General features: G+C 41.6%; 1 protein-coding gene across 2 annotated transcripts in view; it reads left to right on the top strand.

Annotated features, from left to right (window-relative positions):
* STK32A (serine/threonine kinase 32A) overlaps window positions 1–22,218 on the top strand; it is a 204,781-nt gene that overhangs the window by 59,427 nt on the left and 123,136 nt on the right. For both annotated transcript variants that reach the window (XM_075209654.1, XM_075209655.1), the window contains 2 exons: window positions 5,334–5,389; window positions 6,935–7,086. In XM_075209654.1, coding sequence (XP_075065755.1) covers window positions 5,334–5,389; window positions 6,935–7,086 — 208 coding nt within the window. The remainder of the gene's footprint in view (window positions 1–5,333; window positions 5,390–6,934; window positions 7,087–22,218) is intronic.

Below are 22,218 nucleotides of genomic sequence, written 5' to 3'. Positions count from 1 at the left end.
GTGAAATTTGTTGCCCATGCGAAACCTACTTAGCATGTACGGCAGTGATACAAGTACTGACACTTTCCTACTATCGCTATCTCAGGATGGCAGTAGCAGTGGGGAATACAGAAATAAAGCCTTTCTTTGAATCTGAATTTTCTCATTAAGTTACTATTTTCCCATTTTTTATAAACATTTTATTTTTTATTATTTTTGTAATGAATCTGAAACTGGAAGCCTGGGCTTTCAGTTCCTGTGTCCGTATGCACATGGACCAATGGCTGGTGGGTGAATTGGTAAGAGGCCTCTTACTAATGCCGACCAGCATCGAAGGGTTGCTGAGTATCGATTAGCTGCCCTAGCAACCGTTTCTTTTTAAATAGTGGCAAAACAAGATGTAGGACAAGATGATGGACTACATGATGACATCACAAGAAATCATATTAAGCTTCCTTTCTAGTCTGATCTTCTTACTTTAACCATTCATGAATGGCTATTTACTTGGCAAGCATCCTTAGCTCTTTTACCTTTCAAACGCTATTTAACATCATTATCCTCATAACCCTACCTACTTAGGTGTTTGTCTTGAACAACAATGCATTTGTGTGTTCTGTTGGTTCCTAAACTCAGTTGCAACATTTATCTACATTTAGTGCTTTGTGTTGTTATTTTGACTTTGTTTACAAAGCTGTGTTTTATTTAAGAGTCTTGTGTTTTTCTGAAGTGTGCTAATATGATTGTTCTATGGCCATAATATTGAACAGTACCATATATATATATATATATATATATATATATATATATAGCAAAGACAAATTGTGCGCTTAGGTGCCTGTCGCATGGCACATCAGTCACTTCATTTAAGCCTAACCACATTACGTTTCATCACCTTACATCTGCAGACTGTGGAGACAGTCATGTGACTTGCTAGGCTACACACACATGCACAAATATTTAAATATTAGTTAGGAATTATCCAAACTGCAAAAGCAAATATTTTTTTCAATTTCACATTGCCCCTCCATTTGAGTTTTGGGCTATATAATTTAATATGTCTGAATATAGGTAAGGAAAGCTGTACTGACTAATGTGCTGCTTCCCCTAGTCTGAGTCCTGGGCGCTTTCTCTGGGCTCCTTCTCCCAGCCTTAGCCGAGAACTGGGGTGTGTGAGTGGAATGACCAATCACAAGATTACATTTTGAAGCGGTAACAACATGGATTTGCCAAATCTGTATTAAAGGACTTGTAATGGCACTCTCTTTGACATTGATGAGTATCTGGTGACCCGCAGAACGTTTTTCTGTGGCCCCAAGCTTCTTCCAGATGTTTGCCGCATCAGCCCTTTCCTCTACCTTATTCCCTGCTAGCCTAAACATTTATTCTTTTTTATTGAATGCATTAGTGAAAGACATGTAAACTTGTATATTTCTGGATCTTCAATCAGTCGAAGAAGACATATTTGGTTTCAAGGGAATTTGTGTCTCAAGCACCAGCTGGAAGTGTCACTTCTATACAATATGTTTGAATTTGGACACAGTCCTATACATGGCATCTAAGTGTTAGTAAATTTGTTACAAAGTTATGTGAGCAGATTTTGAAAACTAATTTAAGGTGGAAATCTACAATATTTTCACTTTTATGTATCACTTGTGCCAAGCTTTCTAATTCAATCACAAATAAGGAATGAGATAATGGACATCCCCGACCAGTGCCTCACTACAACACACAAGTATCTGACATTTGACACCCATTTCTCACTATAGTTCTATGTAGTGTATAAAAAATGTATGCTTATTTCAAATATTTAGGACCAAAACCCATTTTGGATGTGGCTGACCAGAGGAAGTCCCACGCAACAGAATCAAACGCCTTTGTTGCATCTTGTGCTGCTATAAGTCTAGTGCACAAATTATCATGTTTAGCATTATCATGCTATAAGTCTACTGCCCAAATTGGAGGTTTGTATATAGACTGGCATGACGCCAAATTGATCTCTATGGATCACTGTGGAAATTACTTTATGAATGAGTACTTCTAATATTTGCTAGTATTTTGATCTTATAATCCACATAGATAATGGATGTAGGCCAGTAACATTTGCATTTTGTGGGATCCTTTCCTAAAATCTTTCATCGAGGAAAGCTTTAGACCTGTTTAAAAAATAACTTCATATTGACAAACATTTGATGAAAGATTTGGAAGAATTGCTGGTGAACTGCTTCAGTTAAATACAATGCATGTGTGTGCTTTGCTTCCAGTAACCTTACACAAGTTTCTTTTTTTTGTTACACTATATACGAACTGGAAATGGTAGAGTGATGTGTATCCATTCCAAGGCTTTTTTTAAAAAAATAACTTTTGTACAATGATACACTGCAGTAGGATGACACTAGAACTTTGTTTTTTAATATTTCTAAACATCACTGCTTATTTATTGAAATTCCAAGGCTTAAATAATAATATTAAAGAAAGAATAGTATTCAGATTCCCTTTAGACACAGATTAAATTGCAAAATTAATGAACAGCTATTCAACTGAGTATAGAGTGGTCTCAATACAGTCAGCAACCTAGACCAAGCATTAATTAATTATGAGTCTATAATTAATAGTGCAGGCAACAACCTCCTATCCACAGTCACAACCTACACTATTAACGGTATACCTGAATAGAAACTAATAAGAAATGCATACACAGTAGGTAATGTAAAGTTGCCCTTGGCTGAGAACAGCCAAATAATCCATGCTCAATAAATAAATACATGAGCAATGAATATTCTAAAATGAGTACATAGTGGTGCAAACACCCTATAGCCACAGTCAATTTTGTACTAAGCAATGTATACATGGATTATCTCTAGAACAGTGCTCGAAGTGGGGCGGTATGTGGCGGTATAACATATCGATTAGAGGATTCTCACATGCTCTACAAGCATGCAAGCATAACAAATACTGCTGGGTCTTCTGAGGGAAGGGGTAGAGCAGTCAGAATCATATGACAATTACTCTGACCGTTTTGGAACCTTCAGGTACATGAGCCAGTGACATCACCACTAGGGCAATCCAGCACAGGAAAATGAGACTTCATAGACCATACTAGGTAGAAGGAGAGGTCTACTCAACTGATCTCCAGACAGCATTTCCTGTTGCAGATCAGACAAGCACATACCACACTAAGAGCCACTGACTTTAGAGTATGTGGATAGCATTGATTCAGCAGATCATGCTGTTGTTGTAACAACCTTCACAGCTTGGAACTCTATTTTTTATCCTTTGTATTTGCCTGACCCAAAAAAGATATTTGCCCAAATATGGACATTTTCCTGCCTTAGAGTAGTGAAAATTAAACAAGTTTAAGTAGTCCCTAGTGAAGGCTCTATATGGCACATTCAAAAGCAGTGTTCAGCCTTAATTAAGTGACTATTCATCTTCAGTGAACCAAACATGTATATGACCAGTTTGCAAACTAGCCACATGTTTGTTGGCGAAAAAAACTCCTTTATGTCTTTGAGGTGGTTCAGCCTGTCAGATGCCAACATGGTACCACTATTAGACATTTTGAATCAATATTTTTCACTGTGATCTTAACTCCACCAATAAAACACCAGAGAGGGAAGTGGACACAGGAGAGGTGGAGGATACATGGTAGTTAAACTGACATCATTCAGTATGTTTCATAATAGTCTATATAGTGTTAAAAAGCATATAAAATTACTTTAACAAAAGCTTCTAGGTGCCCCCGGCCATTCCCTTCTAATTTCCATACAAGCACTTCTAAATTCCCACTTCGAACACTGCTCTAGAATGTAAGCTTTTACTGGCAGGTTGCTCTCTACCTATTGCCACATGTCTGTCTACTGTCTTTGTCCTGTTTTTTGCTACATTCCGTGTGAGTCCTTGCAGTTGTGCTTCCACTTATCAGTGCTACTTATGTGTAATTACTTTGTGTATTTGTGGTCTGCTTACTGTATTTATGTTCCATCTGTATTTATATAATTGTCTGGCGCTATGCAATATGTGGCTTATTTATAAATAAATACTAATCAAAATGTATACATTGTTGGCAAGAGAGAAGTTTTATAAATGTAACGATTCACTTTAAAACAAAGGTCTCTGCTCTAACGTACATGGTGCCCCAGTGCTTCAGTTCAACAAATCTTCAGTTTTAAGTAACAAGGATGCTTATGATTGAAGATGCTTTAATAATATAATGAGGCCGTCCTCCATGGAGATATCCGCTATTCCAGATCAGTGGTGCGTGTCCTACATTTATCCATGTCTTGTCTGATCAGGGTAATATTTATTCTGTGTCAATTTTGTGCATTAATGCAGATTGGCGTGTTGATATAGTCTGTATGACACCTGCACTAGTCAGACTGAGGTTGGAGGTACCAGAATCCTGCTCCACTGCAGGTTCCAATGGTCACATGGCTCTACCCAGCACCTGCCCACCAGATCAATGTCTCAAACAGATCTCAAGGCTACACTGCTTTTTCTGCTGCCATTAAAGTGATCTTTCTGCGCAAGAGGTGTGGGGGCACTATGATTTATGTCTTTACTAATGGATGCACTATAACATATTTATTGTCTAATTGGGATACAATGTTCTGTTTATTATTTATTAAACATTTGACCAATATTTACTATTTCCCTGGTACCCACCAGCCAGGGGTACTAGGAGGGGTCCTGTGACACATAGCATTGGGCTGAGAATCTGTAGGTGTGGGGGCCCAATCCTTAGTTTGGGCCCCAGCCTAGAGGGCCAGGCTCAATGATGAGTAGCACTGGGCTGTCGCACAATGTAACAGTCCATGCGGTTTGGGCTAAGTCGCATGCGATTTAGGGGTTTAAAAACCGCCACATATACCCAGGATATTGGTGTTTTCACTTTTCAAACCAAGGGATAGAAAATCCTGCTGTTTGGTGGTGAAAACTGCATGCAATGTTTGGCATTTTTAAAACCGCCCAGAAAATGTTTTTTTTTAGTAAATTTACAGTTGTGTGGTGTTTTCTGAAAAACTATGTACTGCAGGATCTGAGCTTCAAGCACCTCCACTCCATGTGAGTGCCACCAATTTAAATGTAATGTTGAAGCGAACGTTGCTTCAATCTTCTACAATGGTGGTTGTACCATTTTTGTCCCTTTTTCACCAATTATTCTCCCAAACTCTGCTAGTTATACACCTTAACACATCCTCATTACTTATGATGCGATAGTTTTACCACTGACTGAAATCGGATCACTGATCTATATAGCACCAATGACTGGGTTATTTATTATTTAGAAGTTGTGTTTGAAAACTTTTTTTTGTTAAACAAGTACAATAAAATAAACTGCTTTCATTTTTTTACAGTGAACTTTAATCATTTTGAAATTCTTCGAGCCATTGGGAAAGGCAGCTTTGGCAAGGTGAGTGTTGTTTCATTATATTTCTTTTGGATTTACACTGTTTTTGTAATTACCATTTCAGTCTGACAGATGATATAAACATATAATATGTGCAATGCAGCATCTTAAAATGTTCTAGTATAAAGTTACACTGATGGAAGGGACAAAGTGCTATGGTGGAACAACTGCTTAATCCGGCGGTTCACAAAGTGTGTGCCGCAGGGCCAGCCATACAAAAAACAAAACAACACAAAAACTTACCAATCCGCGCGGTGCCGGGACCCAGCATCCTCCTCTCTCACGCAGCTTGTCACTGAATGTCGATATTCAGTGACAAGCTGCGTGAGAGAGGAGGATGCTGGGTCTCGGCGCTGCACGGATTGGTAAGTTTTTGTGTTGTTTTGTTTTTTCTATGGCTGGCGCGTGGCAGAGGGGACAGAGGAGGGGGGACCAGCGTGTCAGCGTGGCACAGGAGGGGGGACCAGCATGGTAGAGGAGGGGGACCAGCATGGCAGAGGGCAGAGGAGGGGGGACCAGCGTGGCAGAAGGCAGAGGAGAGGGGACCAGCGTGGCAGAAGGCAGAGGAGGGGGGACCAGCGTGGCAGAGGGCAGAGGAGGGGGGACTAGCGTGACAGAGGGCAGAGGAGGGGGACCAGCGTGAGAGAGGGCAGAGGAGGCAGGGGCGAGCGGAGGATTGTCGGGGGTTTCCCCCCCGACCCCAAAAAAAAAAACACCCCCCGCGAGAGCTGCTGCGCATGCGCAGCAGCTCCGTTTCTTCAGCACTGTCCTATACAGCAGCCAGGGTGCTGTCTAAGAAGCGTTCGCGGCGGTGCTGTGTACACTACAGCACCGCCGCGGACGCTTCTTTGACAGCGCCGCGGCTGCTGTATAGGACAGTGCAGCTATAGCGGCCACTTAGTTAGCGATGGGGGGGGGGGTTTCTGGAGACTCAGAAACCCCCTGCGTGCGCCACTGGGAGGGGGACAGCGTGAGAGAGGGCAGAAGAGGGGGACAGCGTGAGAGTGGGCAGAGGAGGGGGACAGGGTGAGAGTGGGCAGAGGGGGACAGCGTGAGAGAGGGCAGAGGCGGCAGCATGAGAGAGGGCAGAGGGACTGGATGCAGAGGGGGCAAAGTGTCTGAGGGCAGAGTGTGTGGGGGCAAAGGGGGCAGAGTGTGAGGGGGCAGAGTGTCTGGGGGCAAAGGGGGCAGAGTGTCTGGATGCAGAGGGGGCAGAGCGTCTGGATGCAGAAGGAGCATTTTTGCATACAAATAAATAAGTATTTCTGTCCTGACCTAAATACTTATTACAATTTTTGACACAACTACTTCTAAAACAGGACTGCTCAGTAATTATTTTGGAGGGGTGCCTTGAAAAAATTATAGAGACTCTAAGGGTGCCGCTAACTGCAAAATTTTGGGAACCACTGGCTTAATCCATTGAAATCACACAAATAGCCACAAGAATTGGCATACAAGAACTGTAAACCTGTTAGGCTTGTATCGTGGAAAAATAAGTTGATTATAATGCTATTTAAAATTTGTAGTAACGTTTTATTCTATTTCCAGGTCTGCATTGTTCAGAAAAATGATACTAAGATAATGTATGCTATGAAATACATGAACAAACAGAAATGTGTGGAGCGCAATGAAGTGAGGAATGTGTTTAAAGAACTGCAGATCATGCAAGGTCTGGAACATCCATTTCTTGTCAACCTCTGGTGAGTTGTTTTTTTTTGTGTGTGCTTGGACTGTGGTCAATGTCAATGCCAACATATTCAGCCTTAAACTTTGAGTTCGACTGTATGTGAAGTTGTTTACTGTGATTATTTGTGAATATTTTTGAATGGTTCCATAGGAATTGAGAGGAAATGTTTGACTAGTGGATGTTTCATTAATTTCAGTGATAGGTGTTAAGGTTGAAAGGTGATGTTCTTTCTGCTTATGCAGTTAATGTGTGGTTCGTTTTTGATAGCTCCGGTGTATTAAGACCTTTTTTAAATATACTCCTAATTTATCAATAAGATGTATATGATGTAATGAGATGAAGGTGATGTGCTACTGTTGCATCTTCTTAACACAGTCAGTGAGGTAATTAGATGAAGGTTGCAAAAATAGAAAGGCCAGCCCCTTTCTTTACCCTCTAGCGATATATGAAGGTTAAACCACTTCCCTTCCTCTCTGGCAGTATTAGCAGATCAAACCACTTTCTTTACTCTCCAGGAGTGTCAAGGAGGTTAGACCACTTTCTTTACAGCAGTGCCAGGATATTAGACCACATTTTTTTTCCACCTTTTTCTCTCACCTTTCTCTCCTCTCTCATACTCCACCCCCACCCTTGTTGTCCTCCTCATTCCCTCCCTTCTCCTCAACCCCCAGAAGTCCAGTTCCAGATATAACAAAAATAAAGGAAAAAAATAGTTGAAATTTTTTTTTGTTTAAAGAAGAAAAAATTCTTCATTTTAATAATAAGGAATTTTTATGGTGGTAAACCCTGGTTATTGCTATCCTGAGATGGTAATAGCGATAGGAGAAACACCTGTTTTCGCCAGATTTAGAGCTTTTCCTTATTTGTTAGTATCACGAACACGCTCCCAGCTGGCGTGACTTTGGGGATTCCAGCACGCAGTCTCTCTTTACCTATCACACAGGTTATAGACCTGCTGAATCGCCCCCAAACAGCGCTCACACCTCACACACTTCAAGTTTGCTACCACCTATTGAATATGGATAATAGGACCCCCAATATACTGTCCCACACTGACACACAAGCCTTCTAGCTGCTCACAGACAAGCAAGACCCACACCAGAGAACAAAGGGTTAACTTTTCACACCTCCAGACTGTTGCACAAATGTAAATGCAAGCACACACAGCTTGTTAATCAAATGTATCAACAAAGCACACACTGGCATTCAAAGGGTTAACTTGGCCGAGCTATATTCTTCTTAAAATGCTAATGGATTCGTTCCAGTATCAAGGACGCCACATATTAAATTATAGATATAATGTACAAAAGTACAGATATAAAAAAAAATGAATAAATAATTGATTGACATACACAAGCAAAACGGTTTAAAATAAAAGGGGTTACCTTCAGAATGTCACTTACTTGAATTGCATACTCTGTGCCATGGGAAATTGACAAGGAAGATGGACAGCTTATCAATGTGAATTGATTTCCCAAAGTCTGACCCCCACCCCCAGGGTTTGTGTCTGTTATACTTTTTTCAATCACCATTTGAATGTTGTCTGATTTACTACTCAATTCTACTATGTGACCTAACTTTTCTGTGGAGCATCACACAGAACCAATTTTATTATTAATAAATCCCTTATGACTTTGTCCATCTTTTGATACCAAACATGATGAAATTTTGACAGTGTGACATACCTTGTCATGTGATTTTTGCTGTTCCCGGATACCATCCGTAACTGTCATTCACAGTAACTGGTGTGATTTCTGCTCCTCAGTATGGAGTGCCACCCGGATTTCCCAAAATATGAACTATGAAGACATTTTTCTTGGAAGCTCATATTTCTATATACCTGTATAGGCTTTCAAAATGCTGCCTTGTGCTGCAAGGATGTCCAGCTGTGACTGGCCCCACAAAGTCTATTCAGGAGTCCAAAAACTAACTTGTGTTAGGACATATCTCACGGCAAGAGCCATTTGAAGCTGCCATAGGTGATACTCCTATCTTCTCACACTGGAATGTGCAAATACGCACTCAACAGACTTTCTGTCTTCACATTTTACACTTTAGTAGCTGAACTTATCAATGGATTCATTTGATATAACATATTTACACTGCAGTTATGATTTATCCCTTATAAATAACTTTAAGTTCTCTATGTTCACGACAGTTAGATAGACCCTTAAGGGACCTTATTGTAAATAATACTTGATTCCTCTCCTTGAAACATCTGTGGAAAGAGCCATCATTAGACTTTTATCTCTATTTGCAAATAATGCCATAAAAATGTGAGAGATCAACAAAATCTTAGTAAATACTGGAAAAAAAGAACATTCTGGGAACGCATGTACGGAAAAATGTAATTCATTTTGGCATCTCCCTTTAAATAGTGATCAAACAGCAAACAATTTTTTTTAAGTATATATTTTTGTTACCATGTTTATGGAACCCAGATGTTCTTGGAGTAGCAAGCAATGAGAATGAATAGGTATCTGGTGAACCTAGCAGACAATCTGAAAATTGGAATGAAAAGATGATAAAATATGCCAGTATGCCAATGACTTTGAAACTGAAATGTATAAATGTACATAATGATTTGAGTTCACATGCCCTCACTAAAAGCTGAGATATACAATAATAAGATGACACTTGGCAAACTCATGAAATTAAAATGGAAAATTTATTGTGGAAATGTTCCTATGCCCAGACAATAATGAAATTGTGGGACACCCTCCAAAAGTGTTGATTAAAGCTTTCAGGTCCAAATTGTTTTTTTATTAGATGTGAAAAAAAAAACCTGAAAAAAGAACTAGCTCAGAAAATTGTAAGTTTTAGTGTATTTCATTTTCACACATTCCAGTAAATTATATTTCATTCTTTATGCATTTTGTTTATATGGTCACCATAGCCATGTGACTAAGCTTATTTCTTTTTATGAGGTATGTTTTACATGAAGTAACAAGGTCTCAGATTGCTCTGGGACTTCTCATTATATTCTCATAAATAGCTGATCTTCCTAATAACACGGCTTGCTTTGATAAGCCCAACATTCAAGTTGTCCAGACATTGTTTTATAAACATAAGAGAAACACTTGCAGCTCCTGCAGAAAACTCGGATCTGTTCCAACGTGAAGCTCTCTGAGGTAGTTTCAGCAGCTTTGTGCCACTTGGTTCCAATAAGGGAATGGACGTGCTGGCAGACTGTGAACATTAACTACTGCAATGAATGGACTGAAAGATCAAGATTTACACCCTAATCACTCAGTGTTATGATCTGGCATAGGTCCTCCTTTCTCGAGGACAGCAGATTATTTCTAACTTCAAAACTGGCACTTAGGGAGACGAGATTAATATGTACCCATCACACACACCTGCTCATAGATGGTTTCTTTTATTTCTTTTCTTTTTTTTTATTTCTTTAAATTAAGTTAAATACCTTTTTTTAAGCATCTAATTTTACTTTGCTGTTCTTCTACAAATGATTATCTCCTTTTCAAAATCTTTCTAAAGGATACAAAACGTGGCTGCCAGTTATACAGACAGTCTCACAGCTCTCAGCATGTCATGTAGAGGTCAAGGGGGGGGCAGAAGGAGCTTCTTCTCAGCAGAGGCAGACAAATATTTGTACATTTCAAACTGTTTAAATTCATATCAGATTTAAACCTCCTGCCTCTTTTAATTAAAAACACTTTTCTGTTTTCTTCTTAAATATTGCTCAGTTTAGTATTATTTGTCAGTTACATAAATCATGAGAGAGAGGACATTGGGATTGTGTTCCTTACATGAGTCACTTTTGTTTGAGTGTGTATATGTATGTGTGTGTATGTATGTGTGGCTTTTTATTATATTGTTTGGCCTATAAATGCACTTTTGCTCCAAAGGCTCTCTAAGATTATCTCTAATCCTTTACTTTTAATGGGGTCCGAATGGAGAACCGCATTTGCAGATGCACTCTGGGTAACATACCACCACACAAAATTACTATCTATAGTAAAACTATTTCAATGCACAGTGAATATTAAAAATTGGATTCATGCCCCCTTCCCAAACCCTCAACGAAACCAGTGCTACATAACTTGGACTGCTTTTCACTAGAACAGAAAGACCACAGGCATTTCTCTGCTACTGTGAAAACAATCCCCAGGCTGGCTATCAGAGAGCTTGTGTTTTGATGGAGGAAGGATGCAAAATGCACCGTTGGACAATGCTTCCCAACCACCCCAGGCGTGTTGACCTGCGTCAATAACAAGATTCTTACGGAGGTTGGGATGAATATTGGGCATTATGTTTTTTGCACTCCTTAAGTAGAGGCACCAGCCCTGTACTGACCAGCAAGAGGGTTGGGATTTCACTATTAAAAACACTAATTAAAACTGCCTATTAATAAATAAAATACAGAAGTCTTGGTTACACGTTTGCAAATACTGAATATGGTAAGCCACCCACCACTTGACATCATGTCTGGTTGTTTCTTATAAATTGATAGGACAACCATCTTTGGGACTGGTACATATGGGTATATATATTAATAGACAATCTCACCAGAATAATCCCATTATGGAACAACCATTTCCCCCCCTGGTCTTGATCACAAGGCATTCCAGTTATGGACTTAGAGCAGTATTAACATCCTACCAGACATAGCGCCCTCTCTGTTACTCCCAGAGTTCAGTGAGTTCCAACATCTGTTCCAGTTTTCTAACAGTTGTGTCTTTCAATACTTGAAAATTTAGCACTAATTTAATTCGGTGGCCTTGTACGCCAATCCAACTTGCTGCACTAGTAGCCTTCCGCTCTGGCAGTTCGAACTCCAGAAGCCTGATCTTGAAATGTTATCATATCACCTACTCCTAAGACACAGCCAACCATAAACCATACAAACTCAAATTGGGTGAGGACATAGGGAAGATTTTGAAAATGAACAAATGGAATATATAAGGTGTGGCAAACCGATTGATATATAATCATATCAACTTTTATTCCATTGGTACCTTGTTTCGACTTGGCTGTAAACTATATATCTAGATTTGTCCATCCTGTGATGCGCAGAGGCTGCAGTTGTGTGGGCTGCTTGGTGGAGTTCGTAATCGTACCTACCACAATCGGCCGAGCATACGGCTAGACTCGTGTACTGTGATAGTTTATTGGAAATAAGACAACCCTTCCAATATTAAGCTGTAGTTAAAGTTTAGCAAATGCATAGGCTCGACCACATAACCAATATAATAGATGACTGCCCTAACAAATTTAATAGCACTTGATCCTCATGGACTTCCTAGTATGAAGTTCTTACCAGGGGCTGGCTGGCAAACTGTACCCCGAGGTGTGAGACTCTGCTCAGCAGCCTATTAGGAACATTTTAAAGGGAAAAAAATGTAGGTAGCCCACTGACCCAGCCCAAGGTAGCTCACTATAGGACCAGCCTTGGGGGCAGATGAGCCTCCCCACCCCCTATCCCAGTCAGCCCCTAGCTCTTACCCAGTGCACACCATCCTGATTCTCACCGGCATTGACTCTGGCTCCCTTCACCCCTCCCCCTCTCTGCTTCTCCGTTACCAACAAATACCACTCCTCCCTCCATTTACCTTCTCCAGGGCTTTTACTTATTTTAACTCTTCTCATGCATTGCTTGTTGTTTCCTCCAAATATCAAACTTTAAAATATTATAATAAGAATCATATTTAAGTCAATTTAGAATGACCATGCATAGATTCACTTATATTGATGTGCCCACTACTCTTCTCTTTACCTTCCCTCGCTTTTATTTCTGATTTCCTCCAAAATCAATTTTGAAAACTCAATAAAAATATATTTTTACTAAGACCCAGTAGCTGTAGTTCTCAACTGCATATATTGAACCATATTTCTATTATATGATATTAGGCATTAGCCTGCATGTACTAAAAGTGTTGTTGAAAGTACAGTATGAGTCTGATGGAGCATTCATTGAAGAATAATCCAAAACAAGAGTGTTGGTTTCAATTCTAAAATGTAGTTTGCTTAATGTTTCATGACTTCAAAAGGTCAGAAAAGGAGCACATTGGTAGCTACATTTCAAAGCATCACTGTCCTAAACATAGCTCTGCATGGGCAACAACACACATTGAGATACACATCGGTTATCATTTAGATTATTGGGACCTACCATAGAAATACACGTCTCCCTAACTATTCAATATACACTATCAGTGGCAACATATTTAGCAAATATGTGCCTCACTGCCTTATATACATTACTGTATTATAATCGATCACAAGGCTACCCCTTTTGAGTTAACTTTTAAATCCATCATCCCTTTAAACCTATTTCACACAATAAAATAAATGATATTCCAGTCATGGGCATATTCCTTTGAGCTTTAATGTGAGGAAAAATAATGAGCTACAAAATTGTTTTACAAAGATTTTGTTTTCAATGTGAAACTCTTTCTATAGTTATTCAAAAAGTGTGGAACTCGAAGCACTGCAGATTAAATATAATTTTGCAATAAAAAAACTAATTCACACTTGATTTCAATCATTCCATGCCAGCGAATGAAAATAGCTGGTAAAAATGTATTCTTCACATACCAACTGTACCTCCGCTGTGCATGAGTTTCCAAAACTGGAAAATTGCAGCGTTACTGTGTTACTCTCCTCTGAATTCATTACAATGCTCCCTTTTTGACCCTGATTCAGGTTAAATAATATATGATATTATATACATGGATGTCAGGGATACCTTTATGTAAAACATCAGAAATGTGTCATTCATAATATAAAAATTATATAGGCTAGGTACTTTTAAGGATCAATTGAGTATAGAAACTCCATTGGAATGAGCTGATAATGGTACCTCTATGGTGGCATTATAATTAAGGGTTTTGTTTAAAAAGCCCATGTGACTCAGCCCAAAATAAGGCACTCTTTCTGTATCATCCACTGGAGGACACTGGACCATGGGGTATAGAGCCTCCTTCAGTACATGGGCACTTTAATTAATTTTAACAATTAAAGGCTCCTCCCTCTTATACCTATCCATCCTCGAGGGAATCCAGTTTTATAGAGTGCCCTCAGGACATGGTCTTTATTTTTTGCTTTCTTGTTGGGCTGTCTTGGCAGTCTGTTTCATTTATTTATTTTTATTTGAATTTTTAAGGACAGGCAATCTTGCTGGGCTGTCTGCAATCGGGTATGGGAAAGAAATGTCATGTAGGCACAGCCTGCCGCAACTTCAATCCCCGACGTGTGATTTCTCCATTGCACCTCTTCCGCCGCAGGTTATAGCTGGGGTCCTGGTGCTGCAACAGCACCATCGGGTAGCTAGTGCAGCACCAGAACGCATCGGGAGAGCGGTAATGTCCTGCTTCCTTGCATGGAGAACGGGATGTTAAAAAGACGGTCAGCTTCTGTCTGGTGTGGCCTGGAGCCTGCTAAGTAAGGCCGGTGCAGAGCCAAGGCTCTACTTGGGAAGCAGGGTAAGGTGGGGACCACCTCATCAAAAGTAGGCCCATACTAGTCACAGTCACAGCACAGGGGGGCTGTCCTCTAGGACGCTGGCTGATGACGTGCTTGGCCCTAGGGGAGGTGTAAAAAGACCAGTGCACCATATCATTCACCTCCTCCCTTACTAATTTCAGCTGTATTCTGAAGATCAGTCTAAACCAGTCCCTTTGCCAGCAACACTGCTGCCTCTTTATCTGCTCTTTTCCTTATCATGGGTATAAAGAGAGGTATATGACTGAGTCCTGGAGGAGGGGGAGGTACAGGCCCAAGCAGCATCATTGCAATCCCCTCCCTGACTGATTTCATGTGTGTACTGAAGATCAGACACTCCCATGAGCTATGCTCTCCCACTGACTGATTTACTCTCCTCTGTCTCTACAGCAGCAGGTAACTACTGCAAGCTAGAGTAGGATTGCATTCGAAATATGTAACATATTTCTACTCAGATTCTGTTCAATTTTATTGTCTATTGATACCTGGTTCACTTTTCAATATTGTTTACTTTGTATTGGCCTGTTTCCTGTTCTTTTCTTTTCAGATTGGATCAGGGGCGGATCTAGACTTTATGTTTAGGGGGGGCGATTTTGCATAATCACGCCCCTCCTTTGCTCTGATTGGCTGGTCTGCGTTAACCCCGCCTTCCGTCCGCGCTTAGCCCCGCCCCTCCCATTTTAATCGGCGGCTGGGACCTAGCTTTTTGCTGCTAGGGGGGGCGAATGCCCCGATCGCCCCCCCCTGGATCCGCCACTGGATTGGATAAAGAGAGGACTAGGGCTACTGAGTCCTGGGGGGAGGTGCAGGTGCAAGTAGTATAATTTGCACTGCCCCCTCTGACTGATTTCAGGTGTGTACTGAAGATCAGACACTGTGACCATTAGCTATATTCTCCTCTATCTTTACAGCAGCAGGTAATTACTGCTAACTAGAGTGGAATTGCAGTGGGATTGTGTGTTATATTTGTACACATATCCTACTGAGTTTTATTGATACCTGGTGCATTTATCAATATTGTGTACTATATATCTGTTTTTTTCCTGCTCTTTTTCTTTCAGGTTAGATAAAGAGAGGTCTATAACTACTGAGTCCTGGGGGGAGGTGCTGGTATAAAAGCAGCATAATTTACACTGCCCCCTCTGACTGATTTCAGATGTGTATTAAAGATCAGACACTGTGACCATTAGCTATACTCTCCTTTATCTTTAAAGCAACAGGTAATTACTGCTAGCTAGAGTGGGATTGCATTGGGGTTGTGTTGTATATTTTTACACAAATTCTGCTGAGTTTTATTGTCTATTGATATCTAGTTCACTTTTCAATATTGTGTTCTTCGTATTTGCCTTTTTTCATGCTCCTTTTCCTTTCAGGGTGGATAAAGAGAGGTATATGACCACTAAGTCATGGGGTGAGGTGCAGATCCAGGCATCATAATTTGCACTCCCCCCTGACTGATTTCAGGTGTGTACTGAATATCAGTCAAGATCAGACACTGTGCCAGCAACTACACTCTCTTCTGTCTCTCCAGCTGCAGGTAATTGCTGCTAGCTAGAGTGGGATTGCATTGAGTTTGTGTGGTATATTTCTGCAAAGTTTTGTCTATTGATACCCCATGCTTCTCTTAGCAATGCCACAAGATGAACCTGTTTGCCTGTTTATAACTGTACAGGGTTTTGAAAGAGTTTCCTTCTGCTTAAAGAATATTCTAGAGAACTCTTCACTGACTAAGTTGCAGAAAAACTTGTCCTGTCTTAGTCCGGTTCTGGAGAGTGTTGGTTTCTGAGTGCTCTTCCCAAGAAGAGGGGGAGTTTGCAAAGCAATCCAGCAAAGAGAATTCCTTCTTTTTTGCAAGGACTCTACAAGACGGCATGGTATGGATGACTTGGTATCAGGGCCCTCTTAACAACATTATGGGCCCCCGGGCAAAGCAGTGCACCGGGGCCCCTATATATATATATATACAAAAAAAGTGATATATATATATATATATATATATATATATATATGTGTATATATATATATATATGTATATCTCACTTTTTTTTACACAGTGGCAGGTGGGGAAGAGCGGAGTGCGGAAAACAAAGGATTATAGGGGATTGGAACATATGCTGATTTATCTTATCAGAGGAGTGCTTTGAAATAATGCTCTAAATATCATTATTACAGTGTATGCACTGTATGTATTAGACTTTTATACACGGGTAACCAATGCATCATTTATATCGCAAAGGGGTGGTTGTAGTAAAGCAAAGCCGTCAGCGTCCCTTGAAATAATTTTTAAAAAAACAAAACCCTTAACTTACCTTATTCTCCGATGCGATCCTCTTCTTCCAAGTCACTGCAGCGCGGAAACAACTTTAATCAGCAGGCAGCAGGGGACTCCTCCGTGCTGCGCTCCGCAATGGATGTCGGGTGGACGTGATGATGTCACGCCCGACATGCACTGCGAGCGCCGCACGGAGGAGGAGACCAGGGAGGGAGCCGGATTGCCAGCTGACTGCAAGGTAAGTATTTTCTTCTTTTTTTTTGCAGGATTTTTTTTGTTTTGGTGCTGCATCTGACGGGCTCCCTGGCCCGCAGGGCCCCCGGGCACCTGCCGATTGTGCCCAATGGAAGAGACGGCCCTGCTTAGTATGGTCAGTTCCCAGGTACTATACATCTAGGACAGTGGGTAGTCAGCAGAGTCTGCAGGACGTGGTTTAAAAGAAAGATAGAGCAGTTGCTTTCCTTCCTTATTCTCTGCAAAAAATTGCTGTGCGAGTTGCGGTCCCAACCCTTTATCACTTACCAAAGTAGGTTACAAGGGAATTCCACCTAAGGGGTTGCCTCTAAAGCGCGATTGTCTAATGCCACGTTTATTCTTATCCAGGAATACCACAGCACTTAAGAATGTTACAGACAAAAATTTGAGACCATTTTTAAAACTGTTAGTGGCTGGTGCTTTACTGAGACCCATTTTTAGCTTTGGGCAGGGCCGGATTAAGGGAATGGAGGCCCCTGGGCTAAGGGGCCCTCCATTCCCCGCGAGGCCCCCAATGTGAGCCGTCCGCCGCCCCCCCCACCCCCCGCGAGGACCCCCCCCAAGCACTTACCTGTCAGTGCAGTCCTCCGTCCCGGCGCGCTGTAAGCTCCTTACTGAGGAGATCTCGCGAGAGTTCATGAACTCTTGCGAGATCTCCTCAGTAAGCAGACTACAGCGCGCCGGAGGACTGCACTGACAGTACTCAGCAGCATCGATCGGGCCGGGGGCGCACCCGCCCCCGACCGATCAATAATGCTGCTGAGGAGTTTGAAGGGCCCCCTGGATGCCCGAGGCCCCTGGGCTATAGCCCAGTTAGACCTCGGGTTAATCCGGCCCTGGCTTTGGGTTGTGTCACCTACACCACAGAAAAGTGGCCAGAGCAACTCTTTGCAGGCTTGCATTTTGGGTGGCATAGGTCTGTAATGGTGACCTTGTCGGTACACATCTGGAAGGAATATATATATTGGGGGACACAGCCCTGGATTCTCGTCAAACCGGGGGCCAGAATTTTATCTCAATAGTTTCAGCTTGCCGACTCAATTGGCTCAATGCTTGGGAGACAGACGCAAAGTCAAAAAGCCTCTGGAGTCCTTGTTCTTTACAATGTCTACGGGATTGACTAAAATTATTATTAGCCAGGCGACAGGGGAAAAAGTTCCTACTGGTATATTTGCCAAAAGCGCAGGACTCTTGGTTTCAGCCCTTTTCGTGTAGTTGTAAAGGCACAGGGGTCAGGAATCACTTTGGCACTTCCCGGCTCCATGTGGAGGACAGCAGGCGTGTTCCAGTAAGATGCCATGAGCCAGGTCCTCAAAACAACAGGCTGCATGATGGACATTCCCGCAGAGGCAGTTGTGTGTGTGTCTGTCTGCTGATTTATAGTGGTCAGTGGTTCAGTTCCTCTTCAGATTCCTGTGTGAGGGGATAAATTAGTTTCCTACCTTCTCACTACCTGTCTCCCTGGGGACCACCTTTTAATTGCCATACGGAGTCATTTGGCAGAATGATCCTCGGGACACTCAGCACTCATGTTCAGGTGGACATACTTAGATTAATAGGGTGTCTGTTGGCTCTCAGATGGATGCTGCTCCTCGGGAGGTTGAGATGGGCCTGTGCCCTGGCTAAATAAGATTGGACAGTTGGGACATCAGATGCTTGCCCCTAGTGTTGAGAGGCTGTCTCCTTTCTCTGTATGTTCTTGCAAAGCTTTCAATAAGTGTTCTAGACTTAAGACCGATGCTAAACGCTCTAGCTCAGGATTACCTTCCGTCAGTTGTACCAGACTGGAAATGTCGGTCATGGCAGAAATTAGCACAGCTGGCTTTAATGCTGTAATCAGTGGGCGTCTTGTGGACGGCACAGCATGGGGCTTCGGCCGAGCAGTTTGGTCGGGCAGCCACATGGGGCTCCGCACATACCTTTACAAGTCTAAGGGCGTTCGGTTTGGGTACAGGGTGCTGCGCACTACAACTTTGGGAGCGTACCCATCCAAAGGGAGTAGCTTTGGTATGTCCCCATGGTCCAGTGTCCCTCAGTGGATGATGGAGAAAATTAGATTTTATACTTACGTTAGATCCTTTTCTCTAGTCCATGGGGAACACTGAGCGCTTACCCAATTACGCTCTAATTATCCTGGGAAGACATTTACCAAAGTTAAATGTTTCTTTTTCAGGGATGAAGTTGTACTCTCTCTTATTGTATTTTTTCTGGTTCTGTCCAGTGGGGCTTGGTTAGTAAAATAACCAACTTCCCTGCAGAATGGAGAGGTATATGAGGGAGAAGCATTTAGAATTATGTGAAGTGCCCATGTCCTGAAGGAGGATCTATACCCAATGTCCAGTGTCCCCCATGGACTAAGAGAAAAGGATTTAACATAAGTATGAAATCTCATTTTTAAATGCTCTCCATATTTTCTATGTATCTTGTGTGCATAATGAAACTGTATGCAGTAATCTTGGTGGGCACATATGCATATCACTTAACAAGATAGTTATGCTTAACTAGCAGGGATGGATTGGCCACATGTAGGCAGGACAAAAAAAACTATGCTGGACCACACAAGATAGACGGATTTAGTAAACTGTTAACATTAGCCACAATGGTAGCCAATGTAGGGCCAATGCCTTAAATTGTAATAACAGAGCAGGTATTGCAATGGTACATGTACCTCCGTAATACTTGTAAAATAGGCTTTCCTGTGCAAAGGCATTCTTTCCATGAAATTTTCCCTTTAATAACTCGACCCCATAGTGCATGCATCCATTGAATCCCTGACCAATCACTTGCACTAATGGAATTTTGAGCATAATGGATAAGTCCCATAATGTATCAAAAGTTTACTATTCAGACACTCAACAAAAATTATTAAAATCAGAAAATTTGTTTACCTGCATTCCTTATGTTCAGTGTGGTGTTGGACACATTTGTTCATCTGTTCAGTAGCCACCAGTACTGGTCTTTCCTACCACATAGACTCCAGCAGAAGAGGAGGATGGAAAGGCGTGAAGAGGGGAGAAGTGGAAATTGAGTAGGGAGAAGGAGGACAGAAGAGGACAGTAGGGGGTTTGGGCAGATAGGAGAAAAAGGAGGTACAGATCGATGTGGTGAGGGGGAGGGAGGGGGGTGGACAGATACCCAAAATATGTAAACAATTGTGGATGTGGATAAAGAGAAACACATGGTGATACAGAGAAACATAACGAGACATAGGTACACCGACAAAATTGGAAACAGACACACAAAAGGGGCAAAGGCAAACGCAAAATTGGAGACAGAGACAAGCATAAAAGGTGACAGAGACAGACATAGAGGTAGGGGGCAGGGAGTCAGACACAGAGAATGAACAATTGTGCGGGGGAAAATGGAGTAAGGGGTGTGCAGGAGAGGAGAAGTAAGGGCAGGATGTGCTTGGACAGGTTCGAACTGCAGCCATTTAGCTGACCTCAGTGCACTTATTCCTCTACTTTCCTGCCCTATTACTGGTCCCAGCACAATTTAGATGAAACTGCTCGCATTGCCTTCTGCTGGGACCACGCCGTGCACAGCTATAGGCCAAGCAATTGGAGGAAGTCGAGGGGGGGGGGGAAATAGAGGGCTAGCAGGTTTGGGGACACAGGTTCATAGCTAGAGACTGCATTGCATATGTAAATGGTCACCCACTACCTCTAAGGCAACAGGCAACAAGTTGTCCAGTCTGGACTCATGATGTTATGGGGGAGGGCATTGGTCTACCCGGAAAAATTCTGGTAAGGTCTGTAACCAGTCTGTCCCTGGTAACTACAGATCCCTTAAGAATAAAAACTGGACACTCATAGTGATGGGTTGTTTTTTTTGTTTTGTTTTTAAAAACCTTATTGAATTTTGTGTTATAGTAACAATAAACAATGAATCCTCGTCATCTTGTCACGAACAGCACTCACCTGAGCCTGCGTGATGCATGTGTGACACAGGGTTAACCAAAACAACCACCACCTGGTCTGTCTATAATGATTAAATCCTTCCCTATCTATGCCATACACTAGCTTTGCGGTACTAACTATGCCACCACCAAGGTTTTTTCTGACAAGAGCTGACACTCTTATTTAGGAAGCCTTCAATTCTCCCTAGCATTAATCTAGCACAATTTACTTTAATCAGAGTTCACATCAACCACACTGTTTTCCCTGTTTCAATTATGTAGCGTCTTGACCAAACTGTCGCGTGAATTCGTAAGAACACAGAGACTTGAGCTTATTAAGTGTAATTTAATATGGAATATACATCCACATTGCTTAAGATAAAACAGTTAATAAAAAGGCATACAAATATAATGCAATTGTTTCTTATAAAATAAAATAGCATAAAACACAGAATTGATACCTCACTTATAATCAAGTTTCTGGTGCTGGGAGAAGCAGGAAAAATGGGACCCTCTTCAATCGGAAATTGACTCCCCAAGACTGAACGCCAACTTACATTTTCACTAGAGTTTTAAAACCAAGCTGCATGGCCCACAACCCCCCTTCCTGTGAGGTCAGAACCAACAGGACTGTAGAATGCAAATTATGGTTTTATGATTCTGCTGTAGAAACAGGTTATTTGTCACTCTGTCCCAAGATTTCACCAGTATGGCTTACAAACAAGATTTTACCTCCACACAACATGTCATAAGTTTCCCTTCATCTGCATACCACACATGCCTCTGGTAAGTATGATATTGGAGAAAATGATATGATATTTTCCTGTGACCCTATTCAGCTTGACTCTGTTAATAGCATACAACCCTGTCTCTGCAGTCGACATGTCTGGGGCCTCCCAAACATGTGTTCGATTTCATTGTCTTGAAAGAGATATCTCTCATTTTCACATTTGCGTTCTGCCATAAATGGTACAAGGTGCTACCATTATCTACCAGCCCCCTCTGGGTAGTTTAACATAAACAAAACCCATTGATCTAAACAGCTTCTCTGAGAGCCATGTCACAATATTTCTAGGAATTACGGTAATTCACAAACACATATTTGCAGATTTATGCTAAAAATTAGCTTGCCCATGACAATTTGCATGTTCACCACTGAAGCGGTCCAAAAACTAAGGAGCTCAGAACAGAATCAGAGATGATGTCAGAAAGAGGCGAACCCCGTGCTACGTTTAGGGCAATTGGAAATAGTTTGC

Source organism: Mixophyes fleayi, chromosome 4, assembly GCF_038048845.1.
Source record: "Mixophyes fleayi isolate aMixFle1 chromosome 4, aMixFle1.hap1, whole genome shotgun sequence".
In the NCBI taxonomy this organism is placed as follows: domain Eukaryota; kingdom Metazoa; phylum Chordata; class Amphibia; order Anura; family Limnodynastidae; genus Mixophyes; species Mixophyes fleayi.
The sequence above is the reverse complement of the archived record's forward strand: the minus strand, read 5'-3'. Positions and strand labels throughout refer to the sequence as shown.